Source organism: Medicago sativa, chromosome 3 (assembly GCF_051527215.1).
Source record: "Medicago sativa cultivar Bolivia chromosome 3, Bolivia_mono, whole genome shotgun sequence".
Taxonomy (NCBI): Eukaryota; Viridiplantae; Streptophyta; class Magnoliopsida; order Fabales; family Fabaceae; genus Medicago; species Medicago sativa.
The window spans coordinates 74579792-74606410 of NC_140751.1; the positions used below are offsets into that span (position 1 = coordinate 74579792).

The 26619-nt window shown below is 34.5% G+C and overlaps 3 protein-coding genes across 3 annotated transcripts; all 3 read right to left on the bottom strand.

Annotated features, from left to right (window-relative positions):
- Positions 1-897: 897 nt before the first annotated feature.
- On the bottom strand, positions 898-1567 carry LOC146940129 (uncharacterized). Its single transcript, XM_085749847.1, has one exon. The coding sequence runs from the start codon at positions 1564-1566 to the stop codon at positions 898-900; it is 669 nt and encodes a 222-aa protein (XP_085605973.1). The 5' UTR covers position 1567.
- Positions 1568-1780: 213 nt separating this feature from the next.
- On the bottom strand, positions 1781-4102 carry LOC146940130 (uncharacterized). Its single transcript, XM_085749848.1, has 2 exons — positions 2409-4102; positions 1781-2296 (listed from the first exon to the last, which is right to left on the bottom strand). The coding sequence occupies exons 1-2, from the start codon at positions 4089-4091 to the stop codon at positions 1781-1783; spliced, it is 2199 nt and encodes a 732-aa protein (XP_085605974.1). The 5' UTR covers positions 4092-4102.
- Positions 4103-6828: 2726 nt separating this feature from the next.
- On the bottom strand, positions 6829-18667 carry LOC146940131 (acetyl-CoA carboxylase 1-like). Its single transcript, XM_085753740.1, has 30 exons — positions 18364-18667; positions 17210-17588; positions 16778-16984; positions 16540-16701; positions 16189-16281; positions 16005-16100; positions 15750-15923; positions 15376-15469; positions 15082-15269; positions 14950-15000; positions 14831-14870; positions 14554-14678; positions 14352-14468; positions 14185-14259; positions 14032-14088; positions 13827-13931; positions 13585-13671; positions 13123-13503; positions 12894-13004; positions 12704-12790; positions 12439-12615; positions 12000-12077; positions 11778-11900; positions 11051-11649; positions 10698-10935; positions 10236-10591; positions 9912-10125; positions 9613-9789; positions 7327-9480; positions 6829-7214 (listed from the first exon to the last, which is right to left on the bottom strand). The coding sequence occupies exons 2-30, from the start codon at positions 17555-17557 to the stop codon at positions 7158-7160; spliced, it is 6771 nt and encodes a 2256-aa protein (XP_085609866.1). The 5' UTR covers positions 17558-17588; positions 18364-18667; the 3' UTR covers positions 6829-7157.
- Between the last annotated feature and the right edge of the window lie 7952 nt (positions 18668-26619).

Here is a 26619-nt window from a genome sequence, read left to right on the forward strand (position 1 = left end):
GTGATAACAAGTCTGCAAAGCTTGAGAAAAAAAATTTGAAGTTGAAGACTCAATTGCAAAAGACAAGATCATGGTTAAAGCTATCTTTGATTTTCGGATTAACATCTTTTGGGCTATGTCTTGTGTTAGGGACAACACTAGTGTGCAAAATGAGTGGCACATGGAGTTTGATGTATTTGAAATAGTATGTTAGGGTTGTAATAGATAGGATTAGGATTGTAATGTGATGAATGAAATGTGTGAAGTTTAGGATGAAATGATTAATGAATTGTTCAATGTATGACTATTATATCAATGAAAAGATGTTATTGCATATTTTGAAATGATGAATGTTTGTTTATGTTCCTGGTATGCATTTGTGTAGTGAATTGAGTATTGAATTGAAATGATGAATTGAGCAATGCATTTGTTCCTGGTAATGAATTGAGTAATGATGAATTGAGTATTTGCAAGAGAAATTAACCATAAAATGACAATTGGCTGAAGGTAACCATTAGAGATACATTAGAATTCTAGCATGCCCTTAGGCATTACAATTGCACAGCCATAATGTTAAATGCACTGTGGCATTACATGAAACCAAAACACAAATATCAGTCATAAAACCTAATGCACATAGGCATTTACATGAAACCAAAACAATGTTAAATGCACTTAGGCATTACATGACAGCAAAACCCTAAACCAAAATAATGTTATCAGAACTTTTCAGTCATAAAACCTAATGCACATAGGCCTTTACATGAAACCAAAACAATGTTAAATGCACTTAGGCATTACATGACAGCAAAACCCTAAACCAAAAAGACTGTTATCAGAAATATCAGTCATAAAACCTAATGCACATAGGCATTTACTTGACACCAAAATAATGTTTAAATGCACATAGGCATTGCATTACTGCTGGGTTGATGCTGCACCATCAGTTCTTGCAGACACCTTCTTCTTTTTTCCCTTAGCTGCTTCTGGTTGTGTTGATGATTGGAGCTCTTTTTGCTTCCTCTTTCTGGTTTTTCTGTTCTGAGCACTTGTTGCAGAGGTTCCTTGAGTAGCAGATGGTTGTGTGTTTGTCTGACCACTTGAAGACTGACCATGCCTAGTAGTTGCTTGAGTTGTTCTCTGAGTAGCTTGAGGACCTTGAGATGTGTTTGTCTGAGATGCTTGACCATTTGTTGTTGCTTGAGCACCTTCAGTGGCTTGAGATGCATTTGTCTCAGATGCTTGAACATTTGTTGTGTTAACAGTCTGAGTAGATTCACCTTCAGTTTGTTGTGGTGGTGGGAGCTTACAAGTGGACTTATTATGTCCACTTTCCTTGCATCTGCTGCACTTAATTCCATATCTTGCCCTCCTCATCTGACCATCATCTCTCAGCAATTCACCTGCCTCTTTGTTCCTCTTTTTCTTAGGCCTTCCTGGTTGCTTCCTAATTGGTGGTGCCTGGAGGTCATTATACTCTGTCCTCTCCCATAGATTCTGACCATTGGCTGGATAAATTATAGGAGCATAGCAGGCTGCATATTGGTCCTTCTTGAAAATGTCTGGGACAAACTCATTGATGTCCATATCTTGGTTCTTCATGCAGGAAATGGCATGACAACATGGTAAGCCTGTCAACAACCATTTCCTGCAATCACATGACCTTCTCAACAGATTCACATAGAACTTTTCAGTTGTGGAGTTGATGTTAATAACTTGAAAATCATGCACACTTGAACGCCTAACAAGATAGAAACAAATTATATATAAATTTCAGAAAACCAATCCAGAGAAATCAATTTCAAACTAAAATAGATGGTGAGAAAGTGACATACCTAACCATCCAATTATTGGTGTTAGCAGATTCCCTTACAAGTTTTTTCTTAATGTTTGGAAGAACTACATCTTCATACCTAGCAATCCTCTGCCTATTTGATTCCCACCTCTCCATCATGTAAATCCTGATGTCCTCACACATAGTTACAATTGGCTTTCCTCTAGGTATGACAATTGTTGAGTTAAAAGCCTCTGACATGTTATTTACTAGGGTATCACAGAGTGGCCCAGAAGTGAACTTGGACCTACTCCAGTGCTTAGCAGGGATCAACTTCAGATATTCATAAGCACCCTCACTTATCTTTCTGATCTCAGTCATTGCATCATCAAAGGCATTTGAGTAAGTTGCCTTAGCAGCTCTCCACATCAACTCCTTCAATTTTTTTCCAGGAAATTTCTTCCTAAAGTTGTTGTACAAATGTCTCACACAGAACCTTTGGTCTACATCACCTAGCAATTCAGTAATAGCTGGCAAAAGTCCCTGCAAAGTGATGATATATAAGTAACTACATAATGCTAAAAACATATAAATAATGATATATAAGTAAGTAAAATTATGACCTTAATATGATAAATAATGATAAAAAGTTTACCTTTTGCTGATCACTTATAAAAGTGTATGTTTTGCACAAACTGACACCACCTAGATCTCCAACAAGCAGGTCTAAAAACCAAGCCCAGGACTCCTTTGTTTCTCCTTCAACTACAGCAAATGCTATTGGCATCATTTGATCATTTGGGTCTCTTCCAATGGCAGCTAACAGTTGGCCTCCATAGTAACCCTTTAAGAAACATCCATCCAACCCAATAATTGGCCTATTGCATTTGAAGAAGCTCTCCTTGCAAGCTTTAAAACATATATACATTCTCTGAAAATGTGGACACAAAACAGCACCAGGCACTTCTAGTTGTTCTTCACTTCCCTGAAAAGGTTGAGTACTGACTCTCACAGTTGAATGAGGATTAGACCTTATCAACTCATGGGCATAGTCATAGATTCTGACATATTGCTCCCTGAATGACCCATCAACCAAGTCCTTTGCAATCCCTCTTGCTCTGAATGCCTTACTTGGACCTACTTCAATACCCCATTTCAACTGTGATCTCTCCATTATAGTAGACAACTTCAGATTTGGACTCTCTTTCACCCTATTATGCAACTTAGGTCCCAACCACTTTGCATTCATAATCCTAAGTTTGTGTCCCCTGCTACAGTTATGGTCTCCTACCTTCCTTAGTTGCCAAGTTTCCTCTTCAGGTATTTTTGCTAAAAAAGCCATCCAACTACAAGTTTTCTTACATGCAACCCTAACCCTAATCTTATCATTTTTTTTGAACTTCAACTCCCTACCAGAATGAACAGCATATGTTCTCATGGCATGAATAAAATCATGTTTAGACACAAAATAAGTTCCTACTTCCCACTTGTAATCTCTCATGTTGTCAGGAAGTTTGAAGGTAGGAAATTTCTTCTTCTTATTCCTCCCATACTCTTCTTCCTCATCAGTTTCACAACCACTATCTAGGTCTTCAGTATTATATTCCTCATCTTCACTAAATCCTCTCTCCCTGCCTCTACTAGACTCACCAATCTCACTATTTACCTGCTCAAGTAAAACCTCATCATCAAATATAGAATCATTCTGAACTTGTTTTTTCTTTGATGGTCTTCCTCTCTTTCTCTTAGGCTTAGAAGTTGAACCACTTGCTTTCTTTCCTTTCCCTTTATCTCCTGCTTCACTCTGCAATTGTTCACTTACAACCTCTGCAGCAGGTTCAGTTTCTGTAACAACCTCTCTAACAGCAACATCTTCATCCACATTAACTTCTTGAAACTGGTTCAAAGTAGGTTCACCCACATCAATGTTAAAATTCCCAAAGTTATTTTCCAACCCTATCTCCTCATCTGAATGCCCCTCAAAATGTATATCAATTGCACTGTCCTCTTTCTCCACACTTTCACAACCTGACCCATTACCATCCAGTAAATCATCTAGCCCATTCCTGAATTCTGCATCTAGCCCATGTGGTTCACCCTCCCCATTTTCATTAAGTTCTGCCCTAGACCCACTCTCATTAACTACATTACTCCCCCCATTCAAAGCCCCATCCAGATCTGTCACAAAAGCACCACCAGTGGGCCCCTCATTTATTCCTTCATTAACCCCACTTGCTCCCTCAAAAATATCATTTCTCTCAGTGGTCCCCAAATCAACATTCTCTGTGTCCCCACCATCCAACTCAGCCCTCATCTCTGGTCCCACATTTTCTTCCATCTCAGCAAACACAACACCAACATCAGGGCCCACATTTTCCACATTAACTTCTTCCACCTCATCTACACCATTTCCCACATTATCCTCCTCAATTTCTACTGCAGCTTCCATCTCAGGGCCCACATAATCCTCCTCAAATACATCATCTACTACTTCAGCTGCAGCTGCACCATGAGGAGGGACATGTCCTAAAGGGTACTCAATCAAGGGATTCAAGTAACCATATTCAGGTGAACATATAATGTGTTCTACATACAAGTGAACTCTACCATTATCCTCAGCTATGAATTTCATCCTTCTACAACCCATGTCATTCCTCAAACGAACCAGTTCATCCACTCTTGCAGGATCATAATACCAAAGACTCTTAACCATTGGGTAGCCTAAACGTTTTATGGTTGATAAGATGGAAAAATATGCCCAGTAGTCAGGTTCACACTCCAACTCAGTTTCAGCACCATCATAGGCATTATGGTTAAACTCAACAAAAGCCCCCCCATGGTGTAGCACAAGGACAAATCTACCATCCTCAGCCTATAATTCGAAAAGCCTAACCCTAATTAGTGTGTTTTCAAAAATGAAGACATTAACAACATAAATCATACATACACGTTTTTATATACAAACTTGACAGATTAACAGTAGATATCGAAGATACATATAAAGCAACCCCTCAAAATTTGATTTTCAACAACTCAAACAAACCCTAAACCAGGATACGAAAAACCCTATACCAGAAAACATTCAAAACCAGACACCAAAACCACTTTTCGAAAATACCCTAAACCCTAACTTTTGAAAATTTAAAGAAAACTAACCTCGACGAAAGCATCAGCATCGAAATCTTCTGGTTCAGCCATTTTCGTCTTTCTCTTCCTCGATTCCAACTTCCTCTTTCTCAGAGCGAGCTTGTCTTTCAATCTTCAAGGTTTGTGTTCGTGTTCCTCTTTCTCTCTCTAACCTTCAAAACCTCTTTCTAATTCTGTAACCTTCTCTCTCTATTCCAACGATTCCCTTATATACGTGCCACGTGGGATTGCCCACGTCTGCATCACTAACGGGCAAATGACAGAAAGGACCTAATGTAGTTACGGAGGTGTACATGTGGGACTTGATTGGAAAAAGTTAAAATTATGGGACCAAATCGGAAAAAACAAATAAGTTAAGGGATCGAATATGTAATTAAGCCATTATAATATCTCTTAGGATTAAATTTTATATTGTTTATTATTACTACTATTATTATTATTATAAAAAAATATTATTATGATGATTTTTTTTTTATTTATGATTGAGTCTCTATCAATATAAATAGAGATTAGTATTTTGTTTTTTAATCAAGTTAATCAATTGCATTCTACTGGAATCACAACCTTCTTTTCTTGTTTTCTCTTCTCTTTGAATTCATATCGTTATAGTTAGTCAATGGTGCAAATGAAAGTAAATTATGATGCAAGTAAAGTATGGGTAGTAGATGTTCGTGTGAGCTCATCTCAGTTTCTAAGGGTATTGCATAATATATGCAAAAGTCGGGATTCAAACTCTGGACTTCCGACTTATTCACCTTAAAAATGTGAATTCCAAGTCTCTAAACTATTTGAAAATATATATATATATATATGGGTAGTAGACTAATATAGTAAAGAACGATTTCCAAAATTTGGAATGAATTCCATTTATTCATTAAAATAAAGGAGATTAAGGTACAGTCCTTTTAAATTAGAATCAAGATCTTTATCCGTCCAAGGAACAAATTTTGGCCTTCATGTTATAACAGATGTTTTTTAAAAACTAAAGGGAGTTTACGTGTTTTTTTTTTTTTGTGGTGTCCGGGGTTCGAACTCCGAACCTTGCATATATTATGTATTGTGCTTATCAACTGAGTTAAGCTCACGGGGACGTTTACGTGTTGTTGAAGAAAACCTCCGGGGAAGTAAGTGTAATTTTTGCTATTTAAAATGACAATAACAAATAATAATAATAATAATAATAATAATAATAATAATAATAATAATAATAATAATAATAATAATAATAATAATAATAATAATAATAATAATAATAATAATAATAATAATAATAATAATAATAATAATAATAATAATAATAATAATAATAATAATAATAATAATAATAATAATAATAATAATAATAATAATAATAATAATAATAATAATAATAATAATAATAATAATAATAATAATAATAATAATAATAATAATAATAATAATAATAATAATAATAATAATAATAATAATAATAATAATAATAATAATAATAATAATAATAATAATAATAATAATAATAATAATAATAATAATAATAATAATAATAATAATAATAATAATAATAATTGATGTTAATAGCACTCCTTTTATAAGTAATTTTTGCTATTTAAAATAAGAATATCAAAAATTGATTTACTTTATAAATAAAAATACTTTGAAACCACTTGTATAATCTAAATTTTGGTGTCTACATAATTTTGCAGTTATCTCACAATCATCCATTCATCACCCCTTCCTTATTTTAAACAAACCGTGTTTTTTTATGCTGTGATAGTGTTTAAAGTTGGCGAAAATGTGAATTTTCCAAACAAAACTTGTTGGAAAGCTTGATATTTTGGCTTAAAAAGATTCATAAATCCACGGCCAATGAGTCAATTTTTGATAAAAAATAATTTGTAAATAGCAAAAATAGCAAAAATTAGTTATAAATGGAGTACTTATAAAAGGAGTGCCCAAAACTTTGTTTTTCATAAAAAATAATCAATGTTACAAATTATTACATGTTTATTCAGATACACGCAAAGAATCAATCAACCAGCAAATAAATAGACCAAACATGGTGATGCTGGTTATGATCCTCTAACTGCATAAATTAAATATCTATCCAAGACCGAAGTCATTTACAGTTTGATCCCTCAAGTGAAAGTCCATTTTCCGAGGGATGCTGCTACTTTGATGATAACATCGTAAAATGGATACATTTCTATATGGTCATGTATCAACGACGTGAACACTACAACATGAGTGCATGGGCAGATCACAGGAGCATTCACTGCTACTAACCGAGTACTTTGCGAAGTTCACTGGTCAACTTATCGCGACTTGATGCTTCCAACTGCACGTGAAAATTCAAATAATAATATATCGATGTTCCAAAACATGATAAAGTAAATGATAAACTGTAAACAGTTATGTAATAACTAGATAATAACAAGAGTGTTTTTTACCTTGCTTAAAAGGGCGGCAAGACCTTGAGGTAGAGCTTGTAAATCTAGAGCCGAGTCGCCAATATTTGTCAACTGAAGCAACAGTCTCTGGACGCGCAATTCCTTTAGTTTATCCTCGTAGTTTGCTGGATCATCCCTCCATCTGAAGAAGGCTTCATCGTCCAACCAAGCATCTTCTCTACCTTTGGCGATATCAGAATTCAGATACCATTCTTTGAGCAAGTTCATGGCAGAAACATATGACAATTGGTCACCAGCAGCATCTCTCACGCTGTTGATCAGTGAGTGCTCACCGATTCTCCTGTGCAGTCTCTGATAGAAGACAGAACGCGAGTTACGCCAATCAAGAACTTCTCTGATTACACCCTTTGCTTTCATTCTTAATGAAGTATCATGGAGTTCAGCAAATTTTGTAGCTATCTGAGTATACAAAGGCAAAAGCTGTTTCTCACGGAATCTAATCTGCTGCTGCAGAGAATCATATGCACCATAGTCCTTGTTACTCTTGGCTTCAGAAAGTTTTTCCTTCAAATTAATCAATTGTTGATCAAGTCTTCTCATACACTCCAACAATTCTCTTGTTCTAAATTTGATCTCAATCATTCCTTCCGGCTCAAGGACGTTACCTTTGGCCGTTCGCTCAGCATACATTTCAATGTGGTCTGAGTTGATTCGGCTGTCGACAACAACCCAAGCCCCGCCTCGGAGTTCACCCATCATTGGAATGTATACAAATATGGGCTGTTTGTATGTCCTAAGGTTCTCCACAATAGTCGAACCAGCCTGAAGAATTCCTTCAAAAAGGTCCCTTTGTCCACCTGAAAAGCCTCTCCAGTTTGCGATAATGAAAAGTGGGAGTTCTTCTCTGTTGAAATCCAATATCGCTTGGGCCGTCTTGGTCGCAGAATCAGGAAACCACACCTGCCCGGCTTGAGGAACAACCCTCTCGTGAGAATCAAGTTGACCTGGATCAGCAGGTATTATTTGCATAACTGTTTGTGTTTCCACCGCAACAATTCCCACAGGGATTCCTCCAAGCTTTGCCCTTCCTGTAACAACTGTTCTAGCCCATCCTTCTAGTGTCTCCACAAAGCTGTCCTTGTCAAAAATGCCTCCCAGCCACTTTCCATTAACATCCAGAGTTCCGGAAATGGCAGCACGAGGATCGCATGAATTTTCCGGTAAATACTCCACTTCCCTCTCTGGGGGATCAAGGGGCTTTACAATGGGAAGTGCACCACCTACATGAGAAGGAACGTAGCTAAGCCACTTCAAAATAGAAGAAACGCCTTCAAGGTCGTCCGAAACTGTGAGATGAACGACTCCATTTGTTGCCATGATTTTCGGTCCACCAAGTTGCATGTGAGAGCTGTACACCTCCCTACCAAGAAGTTTGTTTAATGCTGAAAACCCGGTAAGAATTATAGGTTGATCAAGCCTCTGTATGCACCTCATCCCAAGCCTAGCAAGATAAGCACCAATTCCAACAGTCCTACCGGTAACATATGTCAATGTAAAGGTTTCCTTGTATGCCCTTGAATAGGCACCGGCAATGGCCCCACTACCACTCAAGTTTTCAACTCCCAGTCCATCTTCTTTGCCAACAATGGTATCTATAACCCATCTGGTTTCTCCACTTTCAAGCTTTAATTCATGTGCCATCACTGATGATCCGATTCGAGCATAATCCTCAGGTGTTAAATATACATACTGAAAACCATGTTCAGGTTTAGATTCCTCAGCCCAACCAACTTTGAAACAAGCTTTGACTTCCTCGGCAACACCTAAACGGGCACCAGAATTTGCTGCCAAGTAAATTAAAGGTATTTTCTTTGCACAGGCAAGATCAGTTACTGCTCTAAAGAATGCATCCTCGCTTGGGCCAAAAGACCCGGCCTTGAAGGTCACATCGTTTGAAACAACCAATATTGTCCTTCCAGATGGGAATTCAGGCGTACACATTTCCATCAACCAGGCTACCATGCCAACATCATTGAGTCCAGGAAGACGCTCTGCAGGAACAAGAGAAGTACCCCAACTACCATCTTTTTCGGAAAATTTAAGCTCTGTTACTTTTAGGAGATCCTTATCATTAGCTCTTTGAATTCCTGTCTGCTGTATTGACCAGGACTGTTCCAAGGATGTTTGAAATGCCTGCACAAAATATTTCTCGTCAGATAACCTAGTTTGACTTGACTTGCTATCCACTCAGTAAAAGGAGATGGTGTACATACGCAAACATACAGCCAAATGAAACATCGACTAAATTTATTAAATATCACTTACAAGGGGGAAATCATAGCAGTATGTGGTGCTGTTCTTTCTCGCTGCAAGACGTTTTCGGTCAATACCTCCCAAAGGTTGATAGTTTTCATTCACCGGTACACCATGCAACGGACCCTTTACAGTGACTGAACTGTAGACCACTTTATGAGTGGTGGCATCCTCCATCTCTCGATATATCTGAATTTTAGAAATTATGAAAATCAAATCAATATCTACAAATAATCTCCATTAATATAGATGGTGAAAGTTGTAGCATGCAGGAAGCTTTCCTCGAGACTTCTAAGAAAATAAAAACTTACATGTACAGTGCATGTATGACCAGTCACATTGTTTACAATGACCCTCCAAGCACCATTTGCCTGTCCACATGCTGTAATCCAGAGCTTGATTTCCCACACGAAAACGCCTAATCTGTGCATTCTTACACCAACAGAGGAATGGATTTCCTGTGCCAGTTCTTCCAAGATTGCCTCAACTGTTGTTTCTTCTTGGCCAGCTTCTATGTTAATTTTCCTGATATCAACATCCAAAATGTAACAACCAGATGAAATCTTCTTTACTACATGCTAATAAAAGAATATATATATATATATATATGTGGAGAATTTTGTAATCATAATTACTTGGAATAAGGCACAAGATCATCTATTTGCTGCTCGCGTATGATATAGAGGTACATATGAGCATGTTCAGATTTGATGGTGGTATTGTGTGAGTTAAGTTCCAACTCCTCCATTGCGCCCATTAGGGACCTAAAAATGCTCCTTGAAGTATAAGACATAGCCAATTGGGTACGGGACGTTTCTGCATCCAGTCTTTGATAAGAAGAGTATCCTTCATTTGTGGTTGGCTGTCTGATAAGTGTTCGAAGAAACATTCTTTGAATTGGTTGTGGCTTGGTATCCACAACTGTGTAGAGGTGCCATTGACGATCTCGGGATGGTGTATAGCGAATATTCTCATAGCACTTAAGCTTGTCCTATAATCAGATAAATATTAATGAGTTAAAGGGCAAGTACAAGTGGAATATGCTTCTTTTCCACATTCTAAAATAAAACGAGGACCTGAACCGTGAAATAACTAACCAGTTCAAGATAAATGGATAGGGGAGGTTCAAGATGGCGCAACAATGGTTCCTCTACATAATATAGCTTTTCAGATGACCAGTGAAAGGAATGCCTCATTGGAGCACGCCCTTCATCCCTCTGTATGATACAGCTAATATCTCCAACACCTGCAGCATGTATTATGGACCCTATTTCCTGCTCTCTGAGTATTTTGGCCAACTTATCAATTCTTTCTTGAGCCTGATCCTCATCACCACTGCAAAAGACCAAAATGTTAAGCTATACTATGATACAGTCATTGGTGCTTTGACAATTAAAAAAATAATAATACTAAAAAAAATCAGGTTCAAAATTAATTTCCAAAACTGTACCTGTCTTGAAGTAAACTCATTTGGTTGTTGATCCCCACTAATCCAATATGCATCATATTACCATGGTTACTTGAGTCACCAGAACCACTTTTAAGAGGATCGTGAAAGTTATTGGTTGCTTCTCTTAATGCAGCACTGATAATTGCTGGCAAAAACTGAAGAGATTTAATTACAACCATCACTCCCCATTTCTTCTCACTATGTTTCTCCACCAGTGTTTTGTCTTCAACCCCATTCTTCCGTTCAACGTATTCTTCTAAGAATTCCCATGTAGCAATAAGGCCAGATCTGTGCCACTGCATCCTGATGCTATCTTTGACAAGATATGGCTGATAGAGCCTACGGATATAAGTTTCAACAACTCTCCTTTGAAGGGTGTGATCGCTGTGATCAAATAAACCAACAAGGGCATCTTCAACAGCCAAAGGAGCGCTCACAAGGTCCTCCATTCTGTCATTAATGGCACTCTTCCTCTTCGGAGTATCAATATTTTCACCATCCTCGGTAAACATTTCTAGTTCAGAAAGACTTCTAGCAATGCTGGATCGAAGTTCACTGAGTTTAGTTTGCTCCAACAGTTGACTTGCCTTAAGAGCCAACTGCATCAAGATGAACACAAATCAGGATTCGAATCAAAAAAAATTTGAAGAAATTAATTAAAAAAGACACTGTGACTCCTTAAAATATAACATGCAGATCATAGAACCCTCTATATAGCAGGACTAACCTCAGAATAAACTATATGGTTGAGTTGGGAGAATCGGATTAATTGATCCCTATAGGCAGCAGGATTAGGGTAAACCAGTTTATCCATTAGTCGCAGTATCAGCTTGTTTTTGCTCTTGACACCCTGAAACCCAAGAAATGCAGTTAATATAATTTCTGTTCCGTGTCAACAGGACGTCAAGGAAGTAAATCACTCGAGATGAGAAGTTATAAAAGTTTATACCTGATGAGAGAGCACAATATCTACAATCTTCAACAAATCTTTCTTGTATTGAAGACGGAGTCGTTCAATTACATCAGCCTAGATGTCATGGGAAAGGGAAAATGTTGTGAATATTGAGAGAAACTGAATGATTAGGAATACATCTTTTATATTAAAAATAGCTTCTAAGTAGTTGAATGGTAAAGCAAAAGTTAGTTCGATGAAATGAACATGGAAATGAAGAAAAACAGAATGTGTTGAAAGGTACTTTTATGAGCGCCCTGAGACAAACAATTAACAGTTTGGTTCCAGTAAATAAATAACTCAAAATGTTAACTGAAGGAAACCCAATCATGCATTCTTTGAGCATCGTCGAGAAAAAATAATAGAAGCCAAAAGGTCGTAGCAGATTAAATTGCGCAAATAATATTAGTACAAGCTATCATATAATCATACTAACCTGTATATTATCACTGAATAGTTCTTCAACTGAAAGATACTCTTCAAATAGAGATTGAACAATTTTATGAGCATGGCTCTCTCTTCCACCCTCATAAGACTTTACAAGACTTGTCAGCGGTTCAACTAGTCTTTCTAAGGCTCCTTTTTCGTTTTCAGGACAGGAGGAAAGATGAGCCTGCAGTACAAAACACACCCCATGAATTTATTTATTCATATTAAAAGGGGAAAGCATCAGAATGAGCAATTCAGGAACATCAACTCACTTCAAGGATTGCCTTCAATAATTTGGCAGGGAAATCAATAGTTTGGGAGCTTGAAATAATTTCGAACTCCTTATATTTAGCTTCCAACTGAAAAACCACATACATTGGTTTAAACACTAGTTCAAGAGCAGATCAGATCACGTCAGAAAACATTAAATTACATGGAATAACTGGCAAGGTGTCCCTTTACCTCGTTTCTTAGATCTTTGGGAAGACGGGTTGCCAAAACTGCAAAGCACTCTTGCCATTGAAGGAAAGGCAGTTCAGGGCTGTCAAGGCAATTGAGCAAACTTTGCACAACCTGAGACAGATATCTAGCTTGTTAATAAGAAAGGCATATACAAGTCTCGAGTAATAATGGAATCCAAAAATATTGTCAGATTCCTTTGTAAATGGATAGAGGGGAAAGATTTACTCACTTCATCAATGTTGTGCTCATAGCCAGCAAGAATCATCCGTGCAGCGTTTAAGCTTGCTGCACATTTCTGATGAACTTTACCTGAAATTGCAGTAGGAGGGCCCAGGATAGGGAAGCTCCCAGTGAAGGGTTCTGCCTTCCTTACTGCAGAAGGATCATCTAGATCAAGCTTTGCTATAAGTTCACCAGCCTGCATGGCTTGACCTTCAGCCATTCTGAAATGAATAATTCCAGAAGCAGGGGAAAGAAGAGGCATGCACATCTTCATGACCTCAACTTCAGCATATGGTGTGTCTGCATCAATGTGACTATCATCCGCAACCAAATATCTCAGAAGCTTGCACGGTGTCTCTCCAATTAACTTTGATGGATCGTGATCATTCTGCATATGAAAGGGGTTTAGTTACCTTAGCAACAATGAAAAGAAATAGAATTTTTAAAGGTAGAAATGAACTAGTTTCACCTGAAGCAAGCAAGTCCTTCCATCTATTAAAAGCCGAGTTCCAGCTGCTTCTTCCTCTGCATATATTACATGACTGTTTCCATCCAACTGTAACAAGTGGGAACCACCGGTTAAGAAATCAAGAATCAGATACAGAACAAAGACTGGCATAAAACACTAAAGGGAGCAATGTCCAGGATAATTCTGTAGTGGTGAGAACTACAAAAGCACAAATATATAGGTTGTTCAGAGAACAAACTTGCCTGCATTAGCAAACCTCCATCACGTAAAGTGTGTATCTCCGCTTCTATCTCCGATTGATTCAATTTCAATTTGTAACTTCCAGGTCCTCCTCGTATCATGTCAATCTAGAAAATTGTTTTGGAAGATGAGTTATGCAAATTGAGCATTGCCTATGATAGCGTAAGTCCCAAACAAAGGTAAGGGAATTACAAAGAATGTACATACCGTGTATTTGCTTCCTTCAATGCTCAAAGAAACTTGAGAATGGACAAGAGAAATGTGCTGGCAAAATTATCAGCAGAAATTAGTATCACTAGAAAATAACAATAGAGTTGGAAGCACTATAAATCACATGTTCCTCCAACTTGGATAAAATACCTTGGGAGGGATTTGCCCCTTTTCAAGATAGCCAACATAGTCCGAAACCAAAGCTGCACTGCTGGCAGAAGCTTTCTGCATTAATTGGAAGCACCGGTCATGAATTCCATGATGAGAAACTAAAAAAAACTCGAGGAAAAAAATATATTAAAAAAACGTTTGCTTACATAGAGTGCCCCACCAACAACAGACAGATACCAGGGAGGCCTCTCTGCTCTAACCCGCATTGCAATTCTACTGTCTAGCCATCCTGTGTGAATTTTGTTGTCTCTGTAGTCTGAAGCCTGGGATAAAAATATTGTAATAATGTCACTTCTGCATAGTAAAAACTTGCCATAAAACTAATTTGTCATCATGGTAGTGATTTACATTCAGAAGATCAATTGTGTAATCAACGTTGGTACGAATTTCTCCTCGAATTTGAATTTCCTTCAACCCCAGTACCATATTTGCAATTGCTAAAGCTCTAGATTCTCCAAAAGCAAAAACATGTCCTGAGGTAAAAACATAGGATATAAGCATCTGATAGAAGATAAGCCATAATATTGGGAACTGTGTAAATACATGTATGCAAGAAAAAGAAAGAAAGCATGAGTTGCAGTTTTTCGTCATCATTTGAAGATCACTAATAACAGTTACTACTTACCAAATTGAGAATCTGAGAATTCATGAATTCCTCCTCCGGACTGCAAACATGTAATTGCCAAAATTTACTACCTCGACATTCAAGTTAAACATACAGAATTGAAGAAATAGAAGACTTACCTTAACAGAGAAATAAGCCCACACATTTGGCTTGCTTTTAAAGCTGAGCTCCTGTAAATATTTAACTCAGTATGTGTTACGGGATGAATAATAAAGTAAAAGATGAGATTGCTGTTTGATTTAGTGGTTAACCTGCACTTTTCCTCCTGTAGGCTTAAAACCATCATCGGGGTCCTCACTGGTGACTCGTACAGCCACACAATGACCTTTCGGCTTTGTAGATTGTGCTTCGTCAAAATCAAAAGGGGTAGCTAACACTGATGTTTTCCTCCAACCATCATTTCCCCCACCATGTTCCATCCCATAGAAACGCCTAATCTCTGATAAGTGATAGTGTGAGACACATGAAAAATATGTAAGAAATCAAGCAAATAAGAATGCAATAATAGTAAGAAATGCACGTTATATATATGTATGAAGCTGTACCAGGAATTTGCCAGAGTGGGATGCCCATCCCAACTGCAACTTGTGCTGCTGGCAGATTTATCTCAGCTATCCATTCAGTAACAGGATGCTCAACCTATATATCAACAAATGCAAAACAAAATATAAGTACTCAAATTCCTATGTCAATGCATAAATTTAAGCATTATCATAAGGAACACAGTGCTTCTGTGTCCATTTTCGAACAGAATACTAGCATATCAGTCATAAACAACTGGAGAAACCAGAGTCAAAAGAAGAAGCAATCAAGTTATAAGAGAGAAAAAAATTAATTACGGTGTGACCTAAAATCAAAGTTATGAGAGAAAAACAAACTAATAACGGTGTGACCTAAAATCAAGGTTATAGTACAACACCTGTAGTCGGGGGTTCAACTCTAAAAAGTAGTACTCGCCAGTTTCCATGCTATAAAGATACTCAACGGTAGCTGCCCCCACATAATTTACAGATTTAGCTAATCTTCTAGCCGCCTGTTCAAGTTCTTTCACCGTTTCTGGAGGTGCTACAGTAATGGGACCCTCTTCAATAATCTGTTACAAATAATTGATTAGGTCATTACCGAGATTCATTCAACCATGACAATTTGGTGTAGTGGCAGAGGATTTACATACCTTTTGATGCCTTCTTTGAACACTGCAATCACGGCTGTGCAATGCTGCAACATTTCCGTGCTGATCGCAAATTAATTGGACTTCAAGATGTCGGCTCTACTTGGAAACAAGAGAGATCGTCAGAATATAATCAAGACTCCAGGAATGATGCTCATTCAGATCAAAGTTCAGTGGTTTATCTAACCTGGGAAGCAACTTTCATTATAAATATAGGTGAGCCTGGTACTTCACCTTGAACTTGCTTGAACAATGCCCTTACCTCATCATCATTATGAACCTAAAATATACACATGTCTGTTAGTTTCTAAACTTTTCCGACAAAACACACCAAAAATATGATTGGCACAAGATTATCAACATTGATCTATGTAGCAATGAGATTTCATATTGAAGTTTCTCCCTCTGACACTGACACATGTAGTTTTTCTCAAATTATTATCAGTTCCAACATGTTAGTGTCTGTGTCAGTGCTTCATAGGCATTGATACTGTATGATTTTCTACATGCTACAGAGTTGACCACACAAGAAGCAAACCTTTCTTATGCCTTTGCCGCCGCCACCCCACGATGCCTTGATCATTGCAGGGTAACCTACTACTTGACAACTTGCAATTGCTTCTTCTGTTGTATAAACACATGCTGCACGGTAAATTTCATCAGGAATAGTAATCAAGTCACTTTCTGGAGGAATTTTCACCTGCAAAAAAATTGCAAAGTCATGAGTTGCGAACCCCATACAAAAGAAATAAACTACAGCAGAAGATGAAACTTACATGAGAACCACTCCATGGAAGGGTTGGAACTTCTGCTGCCTGAGCAATCAACGAAGAACCAATTTTGTCTCCCAATGCTGCCATAGATATAGCAGGAGGTCCAAGGAATACAATTCCCTTTGCTTTTAATGCATCTGGAAGCTCAGGATTTTCTGATGCATGACCCCAACCAGGCCACACCGCATCAACGTGAGTTATCTCAGCAATCTGGAATATACATTGCATGGCCGTCAGCAAAATTTATTAAGTTATGTAGGTCAAAATAATGATAGCTACATAAAGACCGAAATCTCATATGAAGCAGAATAGTACAGAACAAATAAACATGTCCAAGTACAAATTTCTTTTCATGCTTTGTTGCACATTAACTTGACAAAATCGACTTTAACATTACTTGGAAGTATCAAACCTCAGGAAGCCAAAATCACGCACCTCTAGAATAAGCTGCACATTGGCGTAGTTATTGTTATTGGTCCCACCAGGTACTTCCACAAATTGATCGGCTATTCTGATATGTTCTGCATTGATTCTCATATCCTCTGGAGTTGCCATGGCAACCAACAAGATAGCTTTTTCCGTGCCAAATGTCTCGTAAGCCCAACTCCTAACACTACGTATAAACTTGACTGCTGCCATTCCATTGTTTGCAATCAATATGCTATGAATCGGCTTGTTTCCTCCAAGGGCATTGCAGTATTCATCTACTTCGGTTGTAGTAGCAGGGTGCCTACTCGGTAGCACACTGTTTAAATATCCATTTCCACGCCCTGCGCTAGCCATTATTGTTCTCCTTCTAGCTGTCTCCAATATACTACACAGTAAAAATAAATAAAAAATTGAAGTTAGCTTTATTTTTCTTTGCTCCAATTGATATTGCTTCTTCACTAATAGAAATCCAGAAAACTTTCATGTGAATTATTCATGTACAGAAGAAACTCAAGATAAAACATAAACAAGCAATAGAAAGAAGAAAAAAAATCATCTTAACTTATCTTGCAAGATTGACACAAAGTAAAAAGAATAAAATAATTAAAAATGTTAGGTTCTGTTTGGTCAACCATAAATGGACTTGCTAAGAAACTCAAATTTTGGAAGCACTCATAACCATAGCTAATAAGGTGAACTCATTTTGTAAAATCAGAACACTACCCATTAAATCCTATTACAAATTCATCAATCCCAAACTTAAAGCTTTCACTAAAACATAAAAACAGCCAAACACAACCTAACACTTCAGCATCTCTGTCTTTCTCTCTCCATCACTCTCACTTTCAGATGCAATCAGTAATCCCAAAAAAAAAAGCAGAATCCAATGATTGCAATCAGTAATCACTCAAACTTTTTCAACTAAATATTCACCCCCACCTAGTGATTTAGCATACCATAGAAAATTTAAACCAACCCACTTAACAAAAAAACAATTTTTTCAACAATTTCAAACAAATTGGGCATAAAAATTTTCCCTTTTTTCCTCCTTCATAAACAATATCAAATTCACCTAAGCATAAGAAATAATCACCATTTAATCACTAAAACAAAACAAAAAAAAAGATAAAATGAAGAAGAAATGGATCATGGACACAAACCTTGGAATAAAAAATAAACAATTTTGTAATATTTAATTTGCTGCTACAGAATTTTGTTGTAGGTGTTTGAGAAAAACAAGCATTGAATTTAAGAGGTTATAGAAGGTGAAAAAAGTGTTGGGATGAATGCATGTATATGATGATCATGCAAAAACCAACCAAACTAACAAGAGGGTAGGTTTGGTTTTGGTTTAACGTTTGATGAATGTCTTGAATACTATGAATTAAGATAGCACGTGGTACTTGTCTCTTCCACAACACCTCTCTCTATCTCTCTCCTAAATATACTACTAGTAGAAGAAGTAGTTCCCAGCTACCCACTTTCTCTCTCTTAATATGGCTGCTATAAGTAATTACTATTCAACACTGTAATAATAACTCATTCAAATAAAGGGTAGTAAAAAAAAAATTGGATTTTGATTGGGACTAAGAAATGGGGTTGTGAATTAAGAATGAAATGCACGTTGTTGTTGTAAAAGGATAATAATTGAAATTAAGAATGATTGAATAAATAGTAGTATTAAGGGGTTGAGGTGGTAGTTGAATTGATAGTTTTGTTTTTGTGTATGATGAAATGATGAAGTGATGAAGATGTGTGTGGGTGGGTGCCTCTCTTGACTATCCGTTTGCTGGCAGTAGCACCCACCAACCCTTCTTCCTATTCAGTCAAATTTGGATGGATCATACATTCATCACCCCTTTAACTCTATCTTACTTTTGCCTAATTCATGTTTTTTAAGATAATAATTCATTAATTTGCATCTACTTTGTATTTATATACTTTTATAAATAATAAAAGTTTACTAGTTAAGTCGGAATTTAATTTGGTTATTCTCGGATACTAGTTAAATCAATTTTATCTTCAAAATTGAATAAGTGTTTGGTATCACTGTAGCTTTCACGAGACATCGTGATATTCAAAAGATATATATGGTAGTTTTTACAAAATCACAGTGGTTTATTGTGAATCTGCAAACTCTTCATATACTCAATATATATTAAGCATATGTTTGGTATCATGATGGGTATATTTATATTTATAAAATCATGGTGGATCATTGTGATTCTGACAAACTACTCAGGTACCAAACATAGATCAAGTCTATGTTTGGTATCACGGTGGATCGTCATGATTCGACATACTCATCGTGATACCAAAACATACACTAAGTGTTTGTTTAGAATAGTGGTGGGAGGGATCGTAGACTCATGTTTTTATAAAGGTACAACTAGTAGCTTCTTGTTTTTCAACGTGGAAAGAACCTCAACACATCTTTTGTGAATAGAAGCTAAATCAAACACATTAATTCTAACTTGAAGTAAAAATTGCGTAAAAAAAATTGAAGTAGAAATTTGAAATTTTTATTCTAGAATTGACTTTTCCTTCAACTTATTTTTAATTAGAATCGATTTTTACATAATTATTAGAATCAAAACAATTTTTATCACTGCATAATCAAACACACAAGTGAGGTTTGTCATATGCCCTCATCCAATATCAAGAAGAATCATCAACATACTTAGGAATTCAATGTAAAATTTACATATAACCTATCAATTGCGCAACTTGATACATAAACTTAAATCATTGTATGAACATTGTACCATATGACATATGTGTTAATGTCATGTTGTCATGTACTTTTCTCTTCTTTTTTTTGTACAATGTACTTTTTACTTTATTATTAGTACCATTTTTAAGGTATAATAATGTCATTCAAAATAAAATAAACTTCTTGGAATATTGATGCCAAAAGTGAAACAAATAAAATCAAGAGTTGACCTTTTAAATATGTATAATTTGTCATGCATGTGAACTAATCAAATCTTAATCGTTAATTTATTCATCAATTATTAAGATTAGTTACTTTACTCTTTAAAATAAGTTGTTCATTAAGGAGATATGGCTGTGTTTGTTTTTAAAATAAGAGCATATGTATGATTTTTCCTGACAAAGACATGAAATTCAATATTTTAAATAACCAACAATGTTAATCATTAATTATTTTTTTTAAAAACAACCATTATTAATGTTGAATAATGAAAAATAATTCACTAAAATAAGTTTAATGAGAAAGGATAATACTATAAGAATAATATTTCTTGCACTTACATAGCATCAGTCACTATCACATCAGTGTATTATAGGGGCAATTGTTATTCTCCTATTTCAAACATATGACATTTTTGGTGTTGAATGTTTGATGTGTCATTTATATGTGATAATCATAGCACCTGTTGAGAAGGTTGGGGAAGTGAAAGCAAGAGGTTGGACTATTTAATAATAAAGAAAAGAAGGAGATGAGTAAGCATAGGTAGCATTTCATTTAATTAAATCGGTGGGAGGTTTAATATCAATATTGATTATAGCATGGGTTTGGATTATAGTTGGGAGTTAGGTTTATTCATGTCATCCTTACCTCCCTTATTGCCTACCTGGGGCAACTACTCTTTATTATTGTTTTTGAGTTAAATATGTTCATCTCCACGTAGCCAAACTAGGGTAGACAATGCAGAGTTGGACAATTTAATTAAGGAGAATGCTAATGAGTGCGCTTGGGACATTGGTTAGAGTACTAAAATAAGTAACTTTGCAATAAAAAGTTGTGCAATCATTGCTAAAACAAAAGTTAAAGCTTGCATTTCCAAGACATAATTTCTATTAATGTATTCCTTAATCATTGCTCTTAGGGTACTGGTTAGCAAAACCCTTTAATTAAGGCCAACTCAACTCACACTAACAACATATTTAGCATAAATAAGCAAAAGGGTGTGTAAGGTGTTACTTTGGCGTTAAAAATTTAGCATTATTATTCTAAGGGATACAGTTCAAATGACATACAAATGATCGTAAAATGATTATTAATATTTTCGCATTTTCCACATTTTTTTTTTGAAAAATGATTTGTAGTAGAATCCGAACAAATGGTATTTTGAAGAAACAATAGGGTGTGCGAAAAACAGTTAGTGTGAGAAAAGTAATATTGAAAAATATTATGACCTAATGGAACCCAAGTCTGTCAATATAGAGGCCCAAAGAGAGATATTTCTTCTATCAATACCCCGATCAATGTTATTTAATGGAAACAATATGAAAACGTGTGTTATGAAAATATCTAAAGAAAATTTTCCTAATTGATTGGGGTGCCGAATAATACAGCATGTGCTCTATTGTGTGTATTTAAGGGGGTGTATTTGATTGAGATTTTAAAAGACTATTTTAATAAAAAAAAGTCTTGAAGATTTTAAAAGATTGTGTAAGAATATAACAGACTTTTAAGATTTGGACGGATTTTAACTCATAGACTTTTAAAATTTGAAAGTATTTTGTGAGAATTCGTAAGATTTGAAATGATTGTATCAAATTTTAGTAAAACTTAAAAAATACAAGAGTGGATGAACGAAGATGTTAAAAAATTAAAGGTTTGCATGATAAAAAAAATGGATACAATTTTTAAATTTACAGTAACAATTTTCATGAGATTGCTCTACTAATATAATAATAAAATCAAAACTTATTCCTTAGAAAGAAAACGTATTGCTACTAATATAAATATGTAAGAACACAACAACAAAAATAACATAAACATGCTATAACGTGATCTTGTGCTATAACGTGAACCACAAAAGAAAGAAATCTGGAAAAAAAGAAAAAAAAATGACATAACGACACTCGTAGAAAAAAAATGAAAAAGGAAGTCAAGAATAACAAATGTTGATGAGTGTACCGGGAGAACAGACGAAAAAATATATACTTGGAGTAAAAAGAATCTCAAGAAATCTCATGTCTTTGTATGAGATTGTTAGTTTTAAAATTTTCAACTAAAAACTCTCACAAAATCCATTATACCAAGTAATCCATTGAAATCTATACATTTTTGAATACCAATAGACAATTTTTAAGTTGACAAAAATTTTGATTGAACACCACCGGATTTTGTTGAACTCTTTAAAAAATCCTGAAAATCCTAATTGAATAACACCGGAGTTATTTATAATCTTTTAAAATCTTGATTGAATGCCTCAAGATTTTTATAACTAAAAAGTCTCTTAAAATCCTTCAAAATCTCAATTCAATACACCCCCTTAATTCTTGTTCTCTATGTTTGATTATCCTAGAAATACAATTGCAAAGCAAAAAGGCAAAGAATACTAGAAAATGATATCAGAAGAAATCAAAGAGTAATTATTCCGGATTTGAAATTTAAAGAATTTACTGCAAATGATATGTTTAAAGAAATAATCTCAATTTGTCTTTTAAATAAATCAAATAAAATTACATCTCAAAATAAGAATTTGGATTATGAATGTTCCATATCTTCCCTTTCTCAAATAAACCATATGGTCAAGATATCAAATCTGGATTCCTTTTTTTTTCCCTTTTTTTTAGTGAAAATTCAAGGAGAAACGTGAGTTTTTTACTAAAAAAAAAAACTTTGGTTTTATCAACAAAAAAAAATCTTTGGTAATTAAAGATAATAAAGTCATTTAGAATTAGAATCACCAAGTGCAACTGGCACCTCTGAAATTGAAAATATCCCCGATCTTACATCCTTGTTTCTACTCTAACCTAAATTTTTCTTCAGTAAAAAAAAAAATTCATCTAGAATCGTTTGTCTAAAATTACAAAAATTCAGCTTTAAAATTGATTATGTGATTGATGAATGGCTAGTTTGTTGGTTTGAGAGTTTTGAGACCACGAAACGGGTAGAAGGAGCAATAACCTAGATTTCACTAAAAAGTATTTTGAGAAAAGAAATGCTCGCTTGACACCTAAAAATCCACTTAAGAGCTTGAGATAGAAATAAATAGATGAAGTATCATATAGATGTGATATGTTAGCGATGTGATAGGAAGAGAGTGATTGAGAAAAATAAAATGTTAAAAGCATGTATAAAAATTCAGGATGTTTAAATATAAGAGTCCTTTGATAAATATTATTTTGTCTTGTGTTGGCCTCTTAAAGAAAATTCACTATGTTCATCTTTATGTGCCACGTATCATTGTACAACTTGTGCAACAAATTCAATCAATATAAATTCTCTGAAAAGTACTTTTCTTCTAATCATGTATCGAATCATATATATATGATAGCATACAAATTTCATAAAATTGCATAAAATTGAAAAGAAAAGGTAGAGAACAATAGTGAAAGTGTGGAACCTGATAGGTCGTCGGAGTTTGTCACTGTAGGAGGGGTTGGAAACAATTGAGACTGCATTACTTTTGCCAAGAAGATTCAAGAACTGTACTCCTCGTCGTTGATGATTTGAATTCTGCAATTTCCAATTGAGTTTTGGATCCAAGTGACCAATCTTAAGTCGGAACATAGATGCCATTGTTAGTAGATCAGTCACTTGTTTCCAAAGCACAAAATTATAAGTGCCTCATCAAATATAAGTGATGGAAATCCAATCTAAACCCTAGAGAATGTGATTGACTAGTATTCTCATTCTAATAAGCTCTTCATATAAATTTTTACTCAACTACTTATTATGGAATAAAAACCCATTAATTTTTTAGTAAATATAGAAATCATGGATGTCAACAATCTCATTAGTTGGCTATTACCATGATTCGATTGGCTCCAGAAATTAATTAAAGCGTAATGCTTAATGTTACGATAAAACCAAAACAAGAAACACACGAATTAATCTGGTCCCTACATTTATACCAAGGCACAACCATGATTTCCATATCTCACCGAGCTAATACATTTTCCTTTATCTAAAGCAGAACACGTTAGCATTCTTGCTCTTCTTCTTGTGAATCATCTTTCGTAATATTTAGCAATTAAACATATTTCGTAAAGTAAAAATATTATTCGATAGAGAAATATTTTTTATAATGTTATTTGTTACATTACAAAGAGTTTTCAGTTTTGTTTATGAAAGATGCAAACAAAAGAGCTTTTTTTTTAGACTCTGCAAACAAAAATCGTAGATTGGAATTCTTTGATTTTAATATTTGATTATTTTTTTATGCACATATGTTAAAGGTCAACAAATATTTTTTATTTACTTAATAATTATATTAGTGTGATTTTTTTTTCCATCAAAAAAATAACGAATGTGATTTTTATTTTTTTTTTCCTCTTTTTCAATAATTTTAAAAAATTAAATGAAAACTAATTATAAGATAATATAATAGTAATGTATCGTTTTATAAATAATCACCAAGTAACCTATAACTATATATTATTAATATTTTTAGAGAAAGTATATAGTAGTAGTAGTATTTTTTTTTTTTTTTGAAGGAATATAGTAGTAGTAGTAGTATTGTTGTTGTTATTATTATTATTATTATTATTATATTTATTATATAAAAAAATTATAATTTTGGTTGAAACAATTCTTGGTCAATGGTTTGTTGTTAATATAATTCATTTTGATTTCTTCAACAAAAAAAAATCTTGGTCAACTTCGGATTACTATGGATCATTTTTTCTAGAAACTGAAGAGTTAACAAAAAAAAATATTTTCTGTTATTATTTTTACATTTATGTAAATGGGAAAAGAAATCGTGTCAGAATATATGAAAGCAGAAAAGGTTTGTACCTCCTTAAAAAAAAAAAAGGTTTGTACCGAAAAGGGAAAAAAATAGGAAATCGTAGAGGAATAAATGCAATTAAAGTATATTGAATTGTAATACCATTAAAAGATATTACAACTGTTTTTGACTGGTACTCATGAGTCACGTATGCGTTATAACTTATGTGCATGAACATAATTTCGATTAATTATTTTTTAATAAATAATTGGAGGAAAAAAGTGTTATAAAAAAGGGTGCTGCTAGCCGGTGCCCCAGGACACTGGTTAAAGAACAATAAAATTAATGGATCCCACTTAATTTACTTCAATCTTTATATAATACAAAAGGATACTTCTATGAGCATAAGTACACGTGGCGCCTCATTTTGCTTCTAGCATTTAATGCTCCTCAAACAAATTTTTTGCAATGCATAAGACCTTTGATCAAGATAGTTGCCTTAATTATGTATTATGTAAATATTTGATTAAAAAATGCTATCAAATATACAGTATTGTTTTATGTACATGTGCATTTTGCCTTAACAATATGTATTATATACATTTTAATCCAACCGTATTTTATGTTTATGGAGGAATCCAACCGTATTGTATACGTACGATATTATTATATACGTTCATTCCAGACTAAAGTTTTTTTTTCTTTTCCATTCTAATATCGACTCTAATTGACCGATCAATTTTACATATTAGTTACCGATATTTGTTGTGATTACTAGGAGATAACTTAATTATTGTGTACTTTTTTTTGAAGGAATTAATTATTGTATACTCTTTCTGAAATTTTTTTAATCTTTGGAAATAAGATTTATCTTAAATAGGATCAACGTTATGTACATCGTATCAAAACAGAGTGCCACTTTTATATATCATCGTATCAAACTAATTTTTTAAGTCTCTGAAAAAAATGTCGTCCGTATACACTGTTTTTAATCAGAAAAAAATAGCAATTGGCAATACCATTTTTTTTGGCAATTACTCTGTTTGGACTCCAATGTTTTTTATTTTTGCCATATTGTTTTTTTGTGTCCGTTTTTTTTTATGATATCATGCTATTGCCGTAATGAATACATAATTAATTTGGTTTACAAATATGGTAACTTCTTTCTTAAAAAAAAAAATATATATATATATATATATATATATATATATATATATATATATATATATGGTAACTTCTTTACCATTTCATCACCGATTTTTCTACACCACATGGTGTTGCCCACTCAAAACAATAATGATTTGGTCAAATGATCAGTGTTGCCGGACTAAAGGAGTTTTTTTTCTTATTTGGAAATAGTTGATTGATATCATGTAGTAGTAGAGTGTATAGAACGAAATAGTTGATTAATGGTTAATTTGCAATCAAGTGCTACAATAATCTCTATTATAAACATTTCCCCTATTTTATTTTGATAGTACACATGGCAACTTTACAATGATATGTGCATTTAATGTTTTCTTTCATCTACACACCAACATGTTTTATTTTTTAGGGAATATACACACCAAAATGTCAAGTGCTAAAATTCGGATGAGTATTTATTGTACCAGGATTGCAATCGAAAATTTTGGAAAACAAAGGGTAATGAGTTTCTTGATTTTTTTTTTTAATAAACGTAACATTACATATGAAATAACTCTGATGTGCTAAAATTTGGAGGATTATTTAATGTACCAGGATTGCAACTGAAAATTTTGGAAAGCA